At 40.7% G+C, this 19,628-nt stretch overlaps 2 protein-coding genes across 5 annotated transcripts in view; both read right to left on the reverse strand.

Annotated features, from left to right (window-relative positions):
• LOC145441732 (uncharacterized) overlaps positions 1 to 2,020 on the reverse strand; it is a 28,757-nt gene extending 26,737 nt beyond the window's left edge. The window contains exon 1 of the mRNA XM_080319666.1: positions 176 to 2,020. Within this exon, the coding sequence (XP_080175792.1) occupies positions 176 to 1,966 (1,791 nt within the window). The 5' untranslated portion in view covers positions 1,967 to 2,020. The remainder of the gene's footprint in view (positions 1 to 175) is intronic.
• Positions 2,021 to 2,167: 147 nt separating this feature from the next.
• LOC145441734 (septin-7-like) lies at positions 2,168 to 13,180 on the reverse strand. 4 transcript variants are annotated; one of them, XM_080319671.1, is made up of 14 exons: positions 13,162 to 13,180; positions 12,994 to 13,099; positions 12,617 to 12,723; positions 11,020 to 11,120; positions 10,277 to 10,411; positions 9,782 to 9,899; positions 9,537 to 9,629; positions 8,713 to 8,809; positions 8,604 to 8,655; positions 8,423 to 8,539; positions 7,490 to 7,625; positions 7,017 to 7,159; positions 4,610 to 4,654; positions 2,168 to 2,894 (listed from the first exon to the last, which is right to left on the reverse strand). In XM_080319671.1, the coding sequence occupies exons 2-13, from the start codon at positions 13,001 to 13,003 to the stop codon at positions 4,630 to 4,632; spliced, it is 1,134 nt and encodes a 377-aa protein (XP_080175797.1). In that variant the 5' UTR covers positions 13,004 to 13,099; positions 13,162 to 13,180; the 3' UTR covers positions 2,168 to 2,894; positions 4,610 to 4,629. The 4 variants fall into 4 exon arrangements, with proteins under 4 accessions (XP_080175797.1, XP_080175796.1, XP_080175795.1 ...); XM_080319670.1 differs by having other exon boundaries at positions 2,168 to 3,581; XM_080319669.1 differs by lacking the exon at positions 4,610 to 4,654.
• Positions 13,181 to 19,628: the final 6,448 nt, after the last annotated feature.

A 19,628-nucleotide genomic window follows, 5' to 3' on the forward strand; every position in this document is an offset into this window, starting at 1 on the left:
AAAACGGGTGACTTGACTTGACTCGAGTCAAAATCTGCAATGACTCGAAATGACTCGTGACTCGAAGGTAGTGACTTCATCCCAACACTGCTAGTTGGTAGTTTTGATCTGCCTTGGTTGAATTGAAAGGCCCTACTTCGTGCCACCGTACGACCGTCCAGTTGATTTCTCTCACCTCCATGTCTTCTCCGGGGGTTCCTTCTTCTTGCCTGACATCATAATACTGCAGTGGTCCGTCTTCTGGTATATCTTCCGAAACTGGAGAAATGGTTGGCAAATCTGTGGAGCCATCTCCAGCAGCGTTATGCATAGGGTTATCTAATGACGTATTTGTCGCACAAGTGTCTTCGGGCTCGTGATCAATCGCCTCTGTTCCAATTTTGCTCCTATCCGTAGACTGGGGAGTGGCTTTCATGTTCCCAAGTTCATTCGCTGTCCTTGACTCACTTGAGTTTCTGGCACACCCAGAATATTGCGTTGATTGTTGGTTTTCTCGACACAGACCATTTTGAAGAATAAAAGAAGTTGAAGCTGACTCGGGGCGAGGTCTTGACGTCGAATTTTGACCATCTTTACAACAGGCGATAAGGTCTGGCTGATTGCATAAACTTTCACGTGCGTGTGAACGGGGTTTTTGTTCTACAACGGACGCTTCTAAAAGTTTATTAACATTTTCGACTTCTCTTTTAGCTAAGCTATTTGACTTTCTTAGGGTTGGCTGGTGCTCATGAATGTCAGGTTGAACGGATTCGCAGGCGTCTTCAGATGTTGCACCTAACATTTGGCTTGAGGCTGTCACGGATATAACTTCTGATTGTAATTGATCGTGGACGATTAGGCCCGGCCTCTCAGCGCAGGACACTTCGGGAGATTTCTTGGTAGTTTCTGCTTTCATACTTGAAGAGCGATCTGACGTATTTGAACGAGACTTCTGCTGATGCACGTCACCGAGCTCCGCAGACTCACGGGTAGTTGACGAGGCTTCTGTCTTTTCGCTCGATTTACCAACCTCGACACTGGAGATTGACAAATCGTCAGCTGTCTGGCGACAAACTTCTGATACCGTGTGTTGCAGTGGTCGATCGTGTACGATAAGGTCCTGACTTTCACCACAGGGCGCTTTTGGCAATTGGTTGATAGTTTTTACCATTGTGCCTAACAAGCTATTTGGCGTTAGCCGAGAGTGCTGCTGATGCATATCGCCGAGTTGTACGGATTCGCGGGTATCATCAAACGTAGATACTGGTTTTTGGGTGGAGTTACCAGTATCGGCTACGGAGATTGACAAGCCAGGTGCTGTGTTGAAGATGATTTCTGATTTCGTGTGTGCTGATGACTTATGATCTTGTACAATACGTCTCGGTCTTCCATCGCTGGACTCTTGAATTAACTTATGACGCTTAGGCTTCCGCAATGTACTTGCCAGCTTACGGGGACGAGAAACAGGGCTGCGCGCCACAACGGACTCGCTTGCGGCATCCTCATGGTATGATGAACTTTGCGACTCGTTGAGATGCCGCCGACTGTCCGACGTATGCTTACGGTCACCCTCAAATTTTACAGGGTCACGATAACACTTCTGAGAACTTCTACATGATATCTCGACAACATTCGCACCCTGGACAGGTCTGCTGCCGTGAGCGACTAGGGTAGTCGATGGGTTCCTATGAGCGCCCGGAGGTCCGCGCGAACCACGATGCCTCGTATTACTACAGTCGATATTTCGAGAACATTCTGTAGTCCAATCCAATTTAGAGATGCTTGCATTCGAAGTCCTATGAACACCCGATACACGTCGTCGTGTTTCACTACGATTATGGCACTTCCTCTCGCGATTCTGCACTGCGGAGTTTTCGGGCTGACGCACGAACCATATCTTGGTATTATTCAACTCAATAATCTTAGTCTCCAGGGACTCCTGGGAACCATTTATAAATCTCGCATATCCTTTCTGTCGCTGTGACATATCGAGCGAGTTCTAATCACAATAACACTGATTCGTCCCAGGACGCGAGGATTACGATCGCGAGAGCACCACAAGAGGAAAATCGATTTTCGGACGCACTTGAAACATATTTCAACCTCATAACGAAAGTAACGTAGGTCGAATGACTCATCGTTTTTCTGACACCAACAACGTATTCTCCCAACACAAATAACGTACACATCGCATTCAAATGAAAATCATATTCAGCTCAATTGTCAATGAGAAAACTTAGTATTTTTATTGATAACTTTTTGTTACGTAAATGCAGCCGTATACAATCATTACAGGGTAGGGAAAAGTCAAAAAATACCCAAGCAACACGGACGCGGTGTCGAAACAAGGATGGTCATCGGTCACATACATCTGTACAATGTTCTTGATTCGATCCGCAAGGTCAACTGCGTTAAAACCCTAAATTCGCGTTGATCGTGCGTTACGGAAAAATATGCAATAATCTCGATATGACTGTTTCCAAATGCAAGTACAAATAGTAAAGTCTGCACATGGTTAGGATTAGCGGACACAAATCCGAACCACCACCGTAGCAACAAATACAGCCTAGCGGTGTTAGCATGGAGTTCCTTATACTACATCAAGAATAACGGTGAGCCATCGCTATTCCGTTACCACACCGAACGCATAGAATTCGGTCGCACATCAGACACAATAAAAATAGTTTCATATTATACCAATAAACATTGACGTACGTGAACAAACGAAACAGCTATAAGAACACAAACGGACGAAATTAGACACCACGTAGATATAATATAGGTTAGTCAGTATTGAGTAACAGGACCGGCGGTAGCCATCAGCAAGACTTGGTGGCGGTATCTTTTGGCAGAGTGATTTTCGTATTATCTTGGTCACAATTCACCATTTCTTCTTGCGCGTCAACGTCCTCTCTCTTTACGCGGTACAAAAAGAATTGAGCGTCGGAGGAAATGCAACATCAATATATAAAGTACACGGGAAGACTCAAGTGTAAGCCGACGAAGGTAGGTAATGCGGTAAAAAAGATGTACATCTCTTCGTAAAGGGGTAGCTCAGTAAGCGGCTCGCACGGCCCGCATTCGTATAGATTTACAAGCCCGCAGCAAACTCCATTGTACGTTAAATAAAACACAGAAGAGGCTTGCTAGATATGTCAGAACATTAACGCAGGCAAGACAGCTCTATCACTTGAATATGATTGTTAATCCGTTAGTAACCATACGTCCAATGGAAGCGCCAGAATCACTGCGCGTTAAACAGAGTCGGAGTCAGCCCGGTAAGGTGGTGTCACGCATACGGCGCAGGCTATAAGGAGGGCGTAAGCCTTCGGAATCCGGCGGAGGAAAATAAGGGCATGTTTGGCAAGTCTCGTTAAAACAACAAAAAACGCATGAACGTGTATTGAACGAAAAGGGCCCAGAGGCGGCTACCCGCTCCGGGCCCCAGAATCATCATGCAAATTTCAAATCATAGAATAAATCTCCACATTCCAAAGCAAGAAACCTGTGCGACAAAGACACCAGGGTGTTGGGGGTGGTTTAGTGGTGGCGGGCCGACGCTTTAGAAGAGGGTTTTCGCCTTTTTTTTCTTGTCCATATTTCTGCGTTACGAACGAGTTCCGGTAGTAGCGGCGGCCGTGAGAGTCGAATGCAAGAGGTTTTCGGCGAGAGGCAAACAAAGCGCACACACGAAGGATACCGGGAAAGAAAGATGAACAAAAAATCCAATTAAATACTGTGCGCGGTGGCAAACGTTAGAGCAAAGGTGCGGACAGTGTGGCGAGTCTAGGGTTGGATAGAGAGTTCGGATCCGGATTCAAAACCTTCAAGAAACCGAATTTCAGACACGAAATGACCTTACATTATTATGGGATTTGTAAACTAAGTTTAATCGCCATACAAGATATGAATCTTAGAGACCACATGACGTAAACGGAATTCTGGATTTGGATATGTTGAAATTTCAATCTACAAATCTCTAGTTACCTATTATAGTATTTAAATTATCAAATGGAGTAAACACAGACACCAGGGCAGGATTTCTCACTCTTTTATAGGGTCAGATCTACTTTTTGGATGCTGAAGTCACCGTGCTGTACCAACCCAATAACAAAAAAAGGTCTCAAAGCTCGTGCCAAATTGTTACAGACTAAGGCATTAGTGCTGGTTGTACTTAGTGTCAATATTGCTCGTTTCATCCTATATAATCTATGATTAGGGTTACTGGCTGTAAGGTTCTCTCTAACGACCACCCCTGGCACAGGACAACACCTGGTTGGAATTAACATGTAATTCTTGGACCATACACTACATAACTCATGAGTGAACAACACTATCACTACGAACGAACCCTTTAAAGTCAGAAAATAGTATTTTCCGGAAAGATATCCTTCCTCCATGCATGACTTTACAGTCATTCTCTACGCAACCACCAAGACCATCGCCACACCGTCGGTGCAGACCAATCCAGGATCCCGAATGCCGATCGACTGGAAGTGCGTTCGATTGCAAAACATGCAATGATTCCGCGCACGAAAAGTGCGTCGCATAGTAACCAATCAAAAGCAAAGGCCTTGGCACGGTGCAAATTAGCGAGCAAACGCGTGCGGCGATAGCTAATCGATCTTACCCATGCATTCCGATTTTTATCTATTTCTTGAACAAGCCATGTTTTCTGGAAAGATTCAGGAAATTCAAGCACAAAAAGATACAGTCGCTGTCGGTACATATTCCAGTAGCCGACAAGCGATCGCACGGTCAACAGTTGACATATAAAATGTCATCCGATACTATTGAATTGATCAGTATGGTACTCGTTCATGGGTGGTTTTGAAACGAATTTGGAGAAACGCCACGTGTTGGTAAATAAAATCATGACAGAAGTCCATTGCTACATCAGAGAGACAACAATCCTCTAATGCAGGGGTGGGCAAACTACGGCCCGCGGGCCGCATGCGGCCCGCAACACCGTTCTGTGCGGCCCGCGAGAGTCTGAAAAAACGTTTTAAAATTATTGATAACATGCGTAATAAAAATCAAATTAATGCAGGGACTTGATTAACTATTTCTTAGTATATTTCACTCTGATAATTCTCATACAGTGTTTCTCAAATTGGTGGGCGTGCCCCCTTTGGGGCGTGAAATCATCTAAAAAGGAGCGCGAAGCTGTGTCCAACGGTAAAAATTTTTCGCGCTCCGCGCGGTTTACATCCGATTCGTAGTTATTGCTCTGTATTTAATCTGAATGACATATTAAAAAATCTCTCATCCACAGTCGCAACCTGCCCTGCCATCAAACTACCCGTTAGGTTTGCTAGCATCCTGGTTGCGTTTTGTGATATGACGATAAGGGGGATCGAAATATTTCACGATCATAAGGGGGGGGGGGGGAGTAAATAGTTTGAGAACCACTGATCTAAGGTAAATACTTAATATCACAGCGGGATAGCTGCAACGAGAATGACATAATTTAGATTACGGGTGGGATTTCAGATTGGCCACTCAAATTTTAATTATTTCAGTATTGTGCTCATAAAAAAACGATTCGGGCGTGTCTAAGGTAGATTCGTCGTCTGTATGCGTAGAATTGGGGTATTTATATTTTATCTACACATATAGTAGAAGCGTGTTTGAAGATAACATGGTTATGATGCTGTCAGCATGGTGTGTCCTGGAACTTCACCAAAAGTGGAATTATTAAATCTATGAGCAGATCGCTGCTCACAGATTTAAATTTCAATCCTGTTCTAAGAATCGGGCCAACCGACTTTCATCTCTATAGTTCTGAAAAATTGGTTATTGAGGTCCGCCAGCCTATGAAATCTCGCCACTATATGTTTCTGACGTGTGTACGATATCATCAAAGCAATGTTTGGCTTGTTTTAAATAAGCACATATATTATCTCCATGTCCTCACTATATAATCAATTAAAAATTAATATTGCGTTTTGGTTTATAATTCCAATTTTATATAGTGCGGCCCGCGAACGGATTGAGATGTTGAATGCGGCCCGCGAGCTCAAAAGTTTGCCCACCCCTGCTCTAATGCCAGAATTGAAATTGAGGTCATGGGTCAGCAGTGTTTCCGACCACTGACCACGCACATCTCATCTACCAAGCTCCAGGTCAGTATTCAGCAATACGGTCCCATGGCACTGTTGTTATTTATCATAATTTATCGTAATTACGGCCACGGCGTGTGGAGACCATCAGTCCCAAGCGATAGCAAGCTTGAATTCAAAGCTGACAGTGAGTTTGATTTTACACCGAGCAAACAATTTGTCATAAGCCATACAAAAGCCAGCAGTTATTGGTAAGGATATAAAATGATAGCCCTATTATGGATGAGGCCCTCTTTGCTGAATTAAGACGATACGGGCACCGCAAGGTCGAGTGTGGTGGAAATACGTTGTTACCAGGCAGTGCCTTGTAAGATAATAAACAAAATCAATTTTGTCATAACCTATGACTGGATTAAGGCAAAAACCGCCCAAATACCGGGTTAGTACAAATAAATAAACAAAGTACGCCCAATTGAAACCGGGCCAGTGTTCGTTTTCCAACGAAAATTGATTAAAAAATATAAGAATCGTCGATTATTATTCGTGGTTAGGTAATTGAGAACCAATTGATCTTGGTAGTGACTGAGAAATTTATCATGCAAATCTTATAGTAGAATCTTTGATTTAAGTGGACAGATAACATGTTTCAAATGACACAAGATGTATTGATTCGTCCAAGTCCAGACAAGAAACTCAATTATGTTCCAGTTCAATCTCGTAAACGGCAATTAGTCAATGCATAAATCTGCAACTGCCCTAGATACAATCGTGCTCAAGGCCACAAAAGCCATTTTTCGTTATCCCAATGTGACAAATTCTTTCCGGCTGATTGCAGTAGTTGGCATAAGCAGGGCACAAATCAACTGTGTCGGATATGAGATTATTCGTCATGAAGGGGGATCAATTGGTCAGGAATTTTGTGCATGTCAACCACGGGCGTACGAGTACAAATATCGGAAAACGCAAAAATCGTACTTATCTGGCTTTTTCTCCTCCAGCATTTGAGCTTGATGCGCCTCATACTCGGCCTTCTCCTTCTCGTAGTCTCGTTGACGATGGTCCAATTCAGAGTAGTCGGACTCCAATTTCTTTTTCATCATTTCATGTCGCCGCCCGAGCTGAAAAGACGGATCTCAAGTTACCCGCCGTTCGGAAATTTAATGTTAGCAAACGCGATGCGGTCAGCGGTCTCACAACAATCACTGGCAGTCACACTAAAACTCAGCCACTGACAAGCAGAATTCATTCCGGAACTGGTCCTAAGACAGGGAAAACAGGCAGAGCTGTGGGTAACTGTCACTGATCCCCTGTGGAAACCCCTACACGGGAAGAGTTGAACGACAAAGAAGGCATCTGAGTCTGCCAGATGTGATTCCGTTTTGTCGGCTCCTATCCACAACAATCAAAACAATCACACCACGACATCGGGGTAACCTCGCGACACTCACGTCCGCCTCGGAATCTTTCAACTTCTGCCTCTTTTCCGCGACCTTCATCTTGAACACTTCCTCCATCTCCTTCTCCATCTTCTTCATCTTTATGACGTGCTCGCTCTTCTCCTCTTCCATTTGCTGGAGTGGACTCCTGAACGGGGAGAGTCAAGAATAATTAACACGAGAGGCGGGTTTAGTCTCCAAAACCCCCAATTTGAAACAATAATCAACCATACTGGTGGTCAACATTACCATACCAGACCGAGCGAGCGAATTACTATGGACAAATAATATAGACTTGAATGTGGCTAAATTCTAGTCTCCCAGTGATGCCATAAAGAGAACTGTAACTAAGTATCGAGCATTCCTTGATGAAACACAGGTATATATTTCTGGAAGTAGTGACATTCGCAAAATTACGAGAAACTGAATGATCATGCGTGCTGGTGCATAATACACATTATACGTTACAATAAGTCACGATTGCGTATTAGTGCCATCTGTATAGTTCTTCTCATGATTCATATTGTATTGTCTTCATTACCGAAAACAAAGTGATTACGAGTAAGGAGGCTTCGAAGCTTGTGTGACGTTTTTCGATTAGGCTAACTGATAACTATACGAAATTAATGTAACAACATCGACACCGCTGCTATTTACTACAACATAGCACCAGAACGTGCATCCAATGTCTAAATCGATACCGTAGTACGATGTCAGCCCATTAGCACAACGCAGAAATTCTCAAGCATTTCTATAATTGCAGTCACGTAGGTGTGATGATGTCAAAGCGCGTTTGCTGAGCCACAGGAAATGATTCGATTTCAATTATGCGTGAAGCTTGACAACGAAACCGGCAATGAACGGGTTGAACACATTTGCACCGGGATGAAAACGTACACATTTTCTAGATATATCCGAAAAGCTTGGTATCAAACTGGGCCTTACTTGGTCGGCGGTTTCGGCCCGGCGGACGACGTGCTCGTGACTAAAGACAATTTTTTGCTTCTGTAGTTTTCATAATGCACGTTATTCGTCACATCTTTCAAGTCTTGCATGTGCGTGCTGTAAAAGGAGCGCACAAAATCAGACGCCGACGTCGGCCAAATGCGGCAGCGCGCGGCCTCACCGAATGAGCATGTCGCGGAGCACCGTGAAGTCGCAATGGTCGATGTTCTCCACTGAAAACGAGATTCAATACAGACGTCGTATCAAGAGGCTGATATTTTGCCACATACCTTCAGCGATGCCCCAAGGATATTGCCTTCCGCGGATACGCCGTCCATTCACTTCTAATACTGTATTGCTGCCTACGACCGCAAATGGTACACGCTCCTAAAACGTTGGCAAATGTTTTAGTAACAGTGCACGGCAAAGTCATGCACACTCGCAACACACAAATCATTGCAGATATTCACGAATTAGTGCAACACTCTCATGCTACCCCAATACCATACTGATACTGATACCACACACATGATTTTGACAGGCTTGGTAGCGGTGGAAGTTTAGTTTTATGGCGACAATATTTATGTAAGCAGAACATGTCAGCAGTATCAGAAAATCACAAATTTAAATAGCGAAAGGAGGAAGTAACAACTCAAAGCACCGCCATTCAGCAATACTCAAAAGTATAATCATGTCACACTCTGAATTTATCAAGAAAATATTTCGTCGCAATAGATCAAAGTAGCTAATGTCAATTTTCCAAATTTTGAGATCCATTCTTCAAACAGATAGAAAATCCAGTTTTTGGAAACTGTTAATTTTTCAATTTCAATCGTTTCAAAGCTAACCATGAGCCGAAAAAATTGAAAACTTTACAACAGCTACTTCGATTCCGTAATGACGATTTTTGCGTGCAGAGCGTGTCCGCAGTCTCAGGAAATTAGGAATTAAATCACAGGTCAAATAGCGAAAAGACGCAGTATCAACTCAAAGGTCGATCAATGAAGCATGATGTCACTATACGCATGCCCTCACAGATCAATAGACACTAAAGACAATGCTGGCGGAAGTATACGGTTAGCGTTATGACGCCAGCACGCCGCCAGCGACTCACTTTGAGCTTTCTGTTCAGCCTATTTTCCTCTTCGTCTTCGCACTCTGGAAATTCGTACAGCTTGATCTTGTGCTCCTGAATCTCTTTCAGAATCTGAAGTCACAACGAAGAGAGAGTCTTTCACAAACGCGACACACCCTCTTTTTACACGTGCGCCTCGGGATATGGCAATTGCGTCATGTTGAATGTGTTGACTTACGGGTGCCGAGCGAGATTGTTATTTTTTTCCCTATTTACATACGCACCTGTTTCTTAAATCTCTGGCATTCTTCCGGTGTCATTGTGTCGGCCTTTGCGATGAGAGGAATAATATTGACTTTATCGTGTAGCCTTTTCATGAATTCGATATCGAGCGGTTTTAACCTGAACACAAATTTGAGAAAGTTCAATACATGCTCAACACAACGATGTGCTCGGACCACTAGATAATTCTAATTATTTACTTAGACTAATTAGAACGAAATCTCTGTAATCTAATTCTAATCGAATTTATGAAATGTTTGCATGCTATAACTTGAAGAAATCTAATTTCTGGTTTAACTGAAAATGCTACAGGTATAGTAGCCAAGCTTGCTCATTCTTGAGATGTTTATTAGATTGAACTGTGATTTTTATGATCCGAATTTGATTTTGTTGTATTTCGTCCTAATTTCGAATTCACTTCGTTTCCATTCAGTAATTCTACTCCTAATTCTATTCGGAAAAGTTGAAAGTTTTCTAGATGTAATATCGACACCCACCCGTGTCCCGAAGGGGCGATGAAATAAAGACAGCAATGCACGCGGTTGTCGGCGACTTTGGATCGCGTGACTCTGGACTCTGCATTGAGGTAGTCTTCAAATTTAGATTCGATATGGCTGATGACCGGCTGCCAGCTGCGAAGATAATAACAACGCCGTGAGAAAACAGATTTCACAATCAAGCTGTTTGCGAGTAACCGATAAAACTCCGTACCCGATCGGATTGAGAAAGATTATAAAACCGAGTGCCATTCACTAATTGAAAGGAGGCTTCAGGAAGGTTGTAGAGTGTGAGGTAAACAAAGATTCCCTCAACACATAGCTCACCGAGCACAATATCTTGTTACTAAGGATCAAGAAAATTCTTATTGCCAAGCAGCTCAAATATATTTCAGAGAACCGCAAGACCGAATCACTTCGAATATATTGTGAATATAATTCAACCAGGCATGGCTGGATGAGCGATAGGTATCTCAAAATGCGTTATTGCGGTTCAAATACCGGTGACCTTGTTACAGTAACCTAGTAACCAAGGAGCACTGAATCAATGCAATGCATAGCGAGATTTACTAGTACTAGGTAACGGTGAGATCAATCTTACCACAGGATTTCACATGGATGCAAAGCTAATTTAACATACAGAAGATAAGCCCAGGAAATTACTCTTAAGTTACATACGCCGTCATTTTACACCGGTTACAAAACATGAAAAAATATAAACTGGTATTCATGGATGAACGCACCATTCACTATTATCCACGGCGTCCCCAAAACCTGGCGTGTCGACTACTGTAAGGTTCAATGTCACACCGTTTTCTTTCACAAAAACTCTTGTCGTATTCACCTGAAACAGAAAAAATGGGCGTCAGTCACGGACAAAGGTCACGCAGCGTTTAAAATGTCGAATACCGTCGGCAATGTCGAATCAATTCGGATCACAGATAAATCAATAAACCACTACGAATAGCTAATCGTTATATGACATGATAGGCTTACAGATTATCACAAACCGAAGCGCACACATAAAATGCGAGCAAATACGCATCTAATCGAATAGCAAAACAAATACCTAGCAAGGATGTGCATTGTGCAACCTACTCAGCGACGAAAATAAACTGTGGCACAACTGCGATTTTCATCGAACATTTGTAGTTCATATTCATATTCTTAGCATAAAGTTTCTCCCCAAAGCTGGTTCCATAGGCCTGCGGACCAAAAATTATAAACAATTTGGATTCGAGACCGCGACCCTCTCAAAATCACCCACGAAGTTCACGGACATCATGTAAACGAAACATTGACACTTATTTTTCATCGCTTGTCCTTTACTATGTTATCGTCTGTTACTTTAATCTGTATGCCAAGGTGGATGTTTGAATGAAAACTACGTATTCCAAGTCGTTTCGACTCTTTCATATCATTCACTGTATCGCAATATTGTGAAACTATTAATTAACTGAACTAGGTTACATTGCCCGCAATTGAGGTTAAAAAGGGTACATTCAAATCAAAATCGAAGATTTGAACAACTGATCCTAACAGCATGTTATGAAGCTATGTAAATAGCATAATGTTTGAGATGGATAGCTGAATTGGCAACATATACTGGGCAATTTAAACGAACAAACAAAGACTGCCAAGACAAAAAAGTTATTTTGAGTGTAGACTCAACAGTACAGTAGGCCGTGAGCAAATCGTAAGAAATGTCTTAACCGCGATAGTAAACAGAGAGCAATATCAAAAGCAAATTAGCCACATGCCTCCCTAATTGAAAATTGTAAAGACTATTATATTCACATAACATGTCATTAAGATGAAGCAAACCAAGACGAAATTAATTCCAAGAATGTAAAACGCCTCGAAAATTGCGGAACATTTACTCTAAGTTGGATTGCATGTTGCAATTTTATTCATTACAAAGCATAGTCAGTAGTAGTGAAGCGGCATTACGATTTTATCCCTAACCCTACTATATACTAACAAATAATCATACATTATAATCAGTGCAGGTACAATTGGAAAAAATCAATTTCTCTGCAAACTAGTTATCCCTTGATGTGTGAATCAATCCTCAAGCGATTGGAAACAGATTTTGTCATTTAATAAATTTTCTAATCCATTGTTAATTGACACTAGCCGGTGCTCTTCATTTTATGCTGCTCATGATTGTAATATTTATAGCAGGATGGCTTAACATAGGAACAGAACCAAAACATGGCTTAACCAACATTCGAAAGTCAAAATTTCAGATAAGGTAGGACACTTGGTCTGTCATCAATATAAACCAATATTCGACCGACTGAATTATTCAATGGGACAATGTATAGTTTCTAAACACACCTTCACAGTTTTTTTAGTTCGTATGGAAGGCCCTGGATATTCCGATGAGTACAAATCAGTCAGAAACAATGAGTTTATCAAAGTAGATTTTCCTTGCCCACTTTCCCCTGAAAATATAAAAGTATTACAATGGACCAGAAAGCAGCAATGCTATGCACGAGAATAGAATGGCTTTGCCTATACAAGATTATTATGGAGATATGAAAGGCATTGTGCAAATCGAGCCGACACACTTGAACAGCATCAAGGAATTCGAAACATGTTGGGGTCTTGATATGTAGGCGTGAGATCAAAAAGAAAAAGGCTTGACATGCAATCGAAGCTTACACATATTATGCCACTATAATCGACGGAGCATCAATAAAAAGGTATCTTACCTACAACCATTAACGTAAACTCAAAGCCTTGCTTCACCGACTTTCTGTACAACTGATTTGGCAAGTTTGCAAAACCGACATAGCTATCCAGTGTCTTAGGCTGCTGCTGTAAAACGATCAGTAAAAAGTTGCTTCTACATAAAACCATATTATAATCAGAGTACTTACAGCTGCTCATGACAGTTCCCAAGTAATTTTACGTTCGACATGAAAAAAAAAGAATTTTGTATTAGTGAACGTATCAATGTCACACATAATGATTTATCTTCAACTATAAAGTGGAAACTTAGGGGTACTACACCAGAGCCAGAGAAGTTGAAATATAGCCTATCAGAAACAATAATACAAACGTCAATGCAGTGCATTAAAGGTGATTCATTCAAAAGACAAACAAACGGTTACATTAGACTGTCAAAGAATGATTGGTGAGTGCATAGAAAGGGCAGGAAAGAATTCACGGTCTGTTGCAAAACACAGCTTTTTCAAAGCGACTTGAATTAGTTCAACGAACAGTGTTGTCAAAACCTTGGCAAGACAAATCAAAATTGTTTTACTATTGTTTCATACTTATTGTGAAGTTTGATAATAGAATCATGACTCAGAGTTAACGAGTCATCCACACATTCCTCATTTCAAACACTATTTGTCCCTGGAGGCAAATGAAAAACTTTGGTAAATATTACAGTCTGAAAATAGCTATCGAATTACACCAAGATCTTACAGTTAGATAATAGCGCTACATTAATGATGGTAGGCTCAATTCTAACACGCGCACACGGTGGGATTGTACAACACGGATTTCACACACCAATGCCCTGAGGTAAGATATAATGAATATTCGAGTATAATGCAATGTTCAACTCACCCATATCCCTGGAATTTAACAAGACCATCGGCTAGTACAAAAAAATATGGTCAAGAAACTGTCGGCAGCCGCGGTCCAAGGATATTCCAAACAACACCACTGGCTTTACTACAAACTAATTAGTAACAATCACGACAATAACTGCAGAAGATATATGAATCATTATTTTAAACCGACAATTATGGTCTTCCACCAACAAATAAATTAGACTTTCAAGGTTATACAATGGAATCAATTGTATGGTTGGATAATACTAACATTCTTGGCCTTTGTATAAAAGTACAGTGGTAACAGGTAACAGTACATATTTTTAGAACTATTGAAATGCCTCAATCATCCATGCTATGGCGGTACGTAGCTTACGTAGCTTACTATAGACTTGGAAACAGCATGCTCACTAAATGCTCTAGGCTAGGTTAGTCACAGACGCTACTCAAGGAAGCATGTAATTCCTGGATGTCTGGAGCCGGATTTTGCGAGATTTTTTTTATAAACTATTTGAACACAAATACAGACTGAAAATAGCCTACTGTATAAGCGATGTTGAGAATAGACAGCATCACACTTATGATAGATCGATACAGCTAATCCTATGAACCTGAATGCCTTGAAAGTGACAGGCGAACTAGACTAGAGAGCATAGCGACAATCTAAAAACGATTTCAAAACTCCGGAACATCTATAGACAGCACCATACACCATTCTCAAGTCGGATTGCAATTTGATATCCGCATTACGGAAATCAGTTCATCTACAATTGTTCAATCAAGTACAGGTTGGCATATCGATGTCTACAGAACTGCTGCTAGCCGTCAGCAAACTCATTGTTTTATTATTGGGAAATCACATATCTACACCATATGATTGTCTAGGCTAGGAATTTGACAAATAGTTAATCACAAAAATAACCTACCCAAGTTAGGAATTACTGACTCTTGCCAATCAATCCGCACGAATCACTGAACCCTTACTCAAATGCTCCAGTTCTATGTCTGCAAGCATTCTAGTTGTACGGAAAGGAAAGGACGTAGTTAATTTTGGCCTTGATGTTTTGACGGCATATACACCGACTCATGATACACATACACATGATCTCTGCATATACATACAATGAGTACATGATATGCATATGCCGCAGGACAAGGAAGATGCAGATATAGCCTTTACTGCTTTCTAAGTCTTGCACCACCCCTCCATGCTATCCCAGTAATGCATCAATTTATTTCAGCAAAGACGTTGAATTGTTTTGATTGCAAACTAAGGTGAAAATCTGTTTCCACCATCATCATGTGGTACTAATAAAGAGGTCGACCGACCATCGACCTCGCCGATTATCGAGGCCGATATTTTTAGCTTTCTCGATTACCGATATCGGCCTATGAAGGCCGATATTTTATAAATAAATAAATTCTAATATATTGGAAATTCAATGCTCCGCATTCTCAATCTCAAGAAATCGACGACGCAAAGGACAATACGTGACAGATTTACCCTTGCAGGACGAGTTTAACTTGTGAGCATGCAGAGAAACTGTGCTTCCTGCATTTCAATCTACCTCTACTGGACTGATCTGCAATTCTGTGTCACGTTTTGCTTTTTGGATAAGCCTAAATTTCAATGAATGTGCACAATTAAGCAATACTTCTTTATAATTTCAGAAGTCTCGTTTGTTGTTTAGCTTCCTGTGGCATGTACAAGTGCCATCTTGCCTAATATATATTATTTTTGGCGAAATGGTTCTCTGCTCCTTCCATATCAATATTAGCCTATGATATTGGTTATCGGCCTTGGAAGTGTGTCGATTATCGGAATCGGTCTGCAAAAATCAATATCTGTCGACCCGTACAAATGTGGGGCAGAGTTTTAATTAGCTGCCATCGAAATGTGCTGGCTCATTATCCTCTGTTCCCGTTGTTATCTTTCAGTACTTATATGCCTATCTACTGTATTATAAAGTAGTGATAAATTTTTTTACATAATTTTTTACCTATGTATCTGTATTACAATTTACAAGCTGGCAACACATTGGACTACTGAGGTCTGAGGACCAGCTAGTCGTTGCTGACTAGCGTTGCTTCTAAACTTCAATTATGACGTGCGAAAACGTCAAAAATTGAAGTTTAGAATCCATAATTGCCTTGCTTCTATATCGCGAAAATGGAGAAGGTTGAAAGGCCTTCTTTAGCAGAAAAAGTATGTTCAGATTACATATTGAATGGTTGCACAACAACAAACTGTCACGACCCAATGGTTTTGGAGCAAGCAAGGACATCAGATCACACCGAACCTATGCGGCCAATTTCTATAGCGAAATTTGTGCCATTCAGTATAAGTCTCTAAGGCTGCCTTTCTCATTGATTGTTCAACTTTCAACTTTACTAGTCCAGAGATAGTACATAGTATTAGCAATCTATTACTAAAAACAGCAATAATAATTATATACTCCATAAAACTTAAATACTTGCATAAAATTTGAGGAATACAAGTACAAGTATCAATGTTGCTGATTGTACTGGTGATGAAATCTGTTTTCTAATTGCGATGATGACATTTACCAATAATTGGAAATCTTATACTGCTTGTACATTATTAGTTCCTTCTACCATGAGGAAGACGCAGGTATCCATGCACCTAAATAAATTGATAATAACGAAATTTTTCAACACTGAACATTGTGTTTATATATTATATCAAGACAATTTTGCTACAACATCTAGTTATTCCCATTTCCAAGTCTCTGATAATATGGCAAAACGGCTCAACAGTTTGGGATGTAAATGTAATATAGTTTATTTGTGACTAAGCATCAGAAAATACAACTAGAGTTCAATAACTTGGCCACGAGAACGACCAAATGTTGACCTGATAGTCAATGTATACAATTTATGTCAAATAATTTGTTGAAAACCTTTCAAGGTTGTGAACAGCTAACCAACTTTGCAGTGACTTTGCTGCATTCCGCTCATAGTTAGCCTATACAAAGTTTGCCTAATACCGCATCATATATTACAGAGTTTGCAGAGCTGCCAACAGTCAATTTTAATCAATTAAAAGTAATAACAGCACTGATATTCCCCTGACTGAATTCTATTATTGGATGGTAAAAATATACAAACAATAGAGAACCCTGTGGAGATAACAAATAGGTGATTAACTACATTATTGATTCACATTATCTTCTCTATGACTTTATAAGATAGTAGTGTCACGGTTCAGAAACATGAATGGGCTTAATTGAAGATGAAAGCATTCACTCGTTTTAACCCCATCATCAATTATTAGATGTCCAGAAGCTACGCTCAATTACCATACAATTAAATGTATCAAATGTATCCATTACTACCCTACTCGTCCATAACTAATATCAAACGGCAAGAATTAGCCTGGCCTATGATTGGCAATTATTTAATTATAAGTGCTAACAGAACGAAGTCAAAAGCGATCGGTACTGTATAGTAACTAGAATGTTCCACCAAATTTCGTGACATCATATTTTGAGATACGATTTTTGATATACGATGCTCTTTTCCATTCTTTACCAGTTGCTGAAGATTACCCCTGACGAGTGTCAGCCGAAAATATTCGGGTTCATTTCAATCAATATACTATTCAACAAAACAATTGTACATTCATAGAATATGATTAAGGCTACAGTTCACTAATTTATACAGTGAGCCTTTCTAAACTCCCCATCTTCTGCCCTGAATTTTCACACCCTCATTGTTGAAATCCAGACAATAGTTTTTAAAGTTACGTTTTTCAAGGAGTCGAGGTTACAGAGAGCCGTGCTAGTTGAAATGCATTTGCAATATACAATGAAAACAATTCCGGTGCTGGCAACTCATTGAAGAATCTGCGACAGTCGATTTGACTTGTGTTTACTCAGCATCAATATTTATACGAAGTGACATGTCTTAACAGGTACTGCAACGAACCTTGCGTGGGTAGGAAGATTCAATGTCTTCTGTGTTCAAGTTGTGAAAATAATTTAATCCTCAACCAGTTTTGAATAATACATTCATATTGAAATATACCTGGCTGACACTTGTCGGGGTAATCGTAACAAACTAGTAGAGAATTGAAAACAACATTGTACATCAACAATATCACCAGTTATGAAGTCGCCAGCATGAAATTTCGAATATTTGAGGTTAAGAGTTTTGCAATCATGCGGGGATGATAAACATTGCTATTTTCAAGACACTTGCTGCTGAAATAACACAAATTAAGCAGCCAATATCAGACCAGGCCAAAAAGAAAGAAATTTGTCTGTGATACAGGGTGGATGATTTATCAAAGCTAGTCCCAATTCCAGATGTCGTAAGGAATCATTTTTATAGTAGGTCTCAAAATCTGATCCAGTTTGTGCTATTCACTAATGCTTACTACTGAATTAGGCCTACGGAAATATCTGATTGCACAGATTCACCAATTAAAGACTACAGAATGAATCACATGCTACAAGCAGCACATAACTGCCATGGTGTAGTCATTTTCAATACTCCAGGTCAAAACCACATCCATACACTGATACACATTGAAGTAATTTTCCGAAACGGGCCTAGAATAAATTGTAGGCTAAGTTTGTTATGATTTTCAAAGCTTTTCAATCATAAAGATTTATTGTTATTAGATGCTGTTAGTCATTGGGTGAATTCAAAAAAAAATAGCATTAATGGCATACCATACCCTGCAGAATAGTTGAACCAGCGGGGTGGAGAACTACTGTATCCATAAAGATCTGTTTTAAGGCCCTGTTTCAGGCTATGCCTATATCATATAGGCTATATGTACTTCTGTCTTTGCGATTCTTGCGAGTGAATATTCCCTTAGACGCATGAACCTCTGAAATATATGCTGCGAAATGAGAAGTGCTGATCAATTGACCATCATAGGGTTGCGGACTTTCTCGTAAAGACGTGTTATCACAATCACTGTACTGTGCAATGAACATTGTGCAAGAAGGCCAGGTGTAATAAATACGGCGCTATAAGTTGCGTAATCTGGCCGAATTATTCAACATTATTTAGACATTTAATACCTATATATATGTGCGGCCTTCCGCTACGAAGTTCCAGTATGGCATACCCCACTCTACGCCTAACTTCGCAACCGCCAAATATAAAATATGGCGCGCTACAATAAGCCAATGTCAACTTATCTCGTACGCCTCGAATCGCAACAGCTCTGATGTTGGTGCGGATTAAAAAGGTACAGCACAGCATCTCGACTGCTACAGTGCCCATCTCACAAGATATTTAAAACCAGACAGCAAATACGATCACATTTCCAACTTCTCGTGTATCTTGCAAATCAATACTACGCTGCAGAAACATTCGTGGTGACGTCATGACCACAGGATCTCGTAAAAACGGCGCTGTTGCGCCATTAGCGGTGAAACCAAGGGCAACGCCCCACTTGCCACATACTAACGGTGTTTGCCGCAACTTTCTAGCTTGTATTTTGATCTGAGTATGTACAATACCTGGTCTTTAATGTGAAACAAAAGTATACTCCTCATCAGATACGATCATGAAGAATCGTCGACTACGTTCTATACCATGAAACGCTTCCTCGGCACTAAAGAGCTTTCTGTATAAGTCCTACAACATCACGAACCGCTAACATCTGCGCTAAAAAAATCAACTGCCGCTTGTGAACATCAATGGAAACAGACACCCAGCTGGTTGCACAAATCTGACGAACCACCCTCAAAGCAGCAAACACCCCAAGAACCTCGTCAACACCACAATAATCAAGACAAAAGTCG

The sequence above is a fragment of the Botryllus schlosseri genome, chromosome 6 (assembly GCF_051294905.1).
Source record: "Botryllus schlosseri isolate E-star chromosome 6, Bs_hap1, whole genome shotgun sequence".
In the NCBI taxonomy this organism is placed as follows: domain Eukaryota; kingdom Metazoa; phylum Chordata; class Ascidiacea; order Stolidobranchia; family Styelidae; genus Botryllus; species Botryllus schlosseri.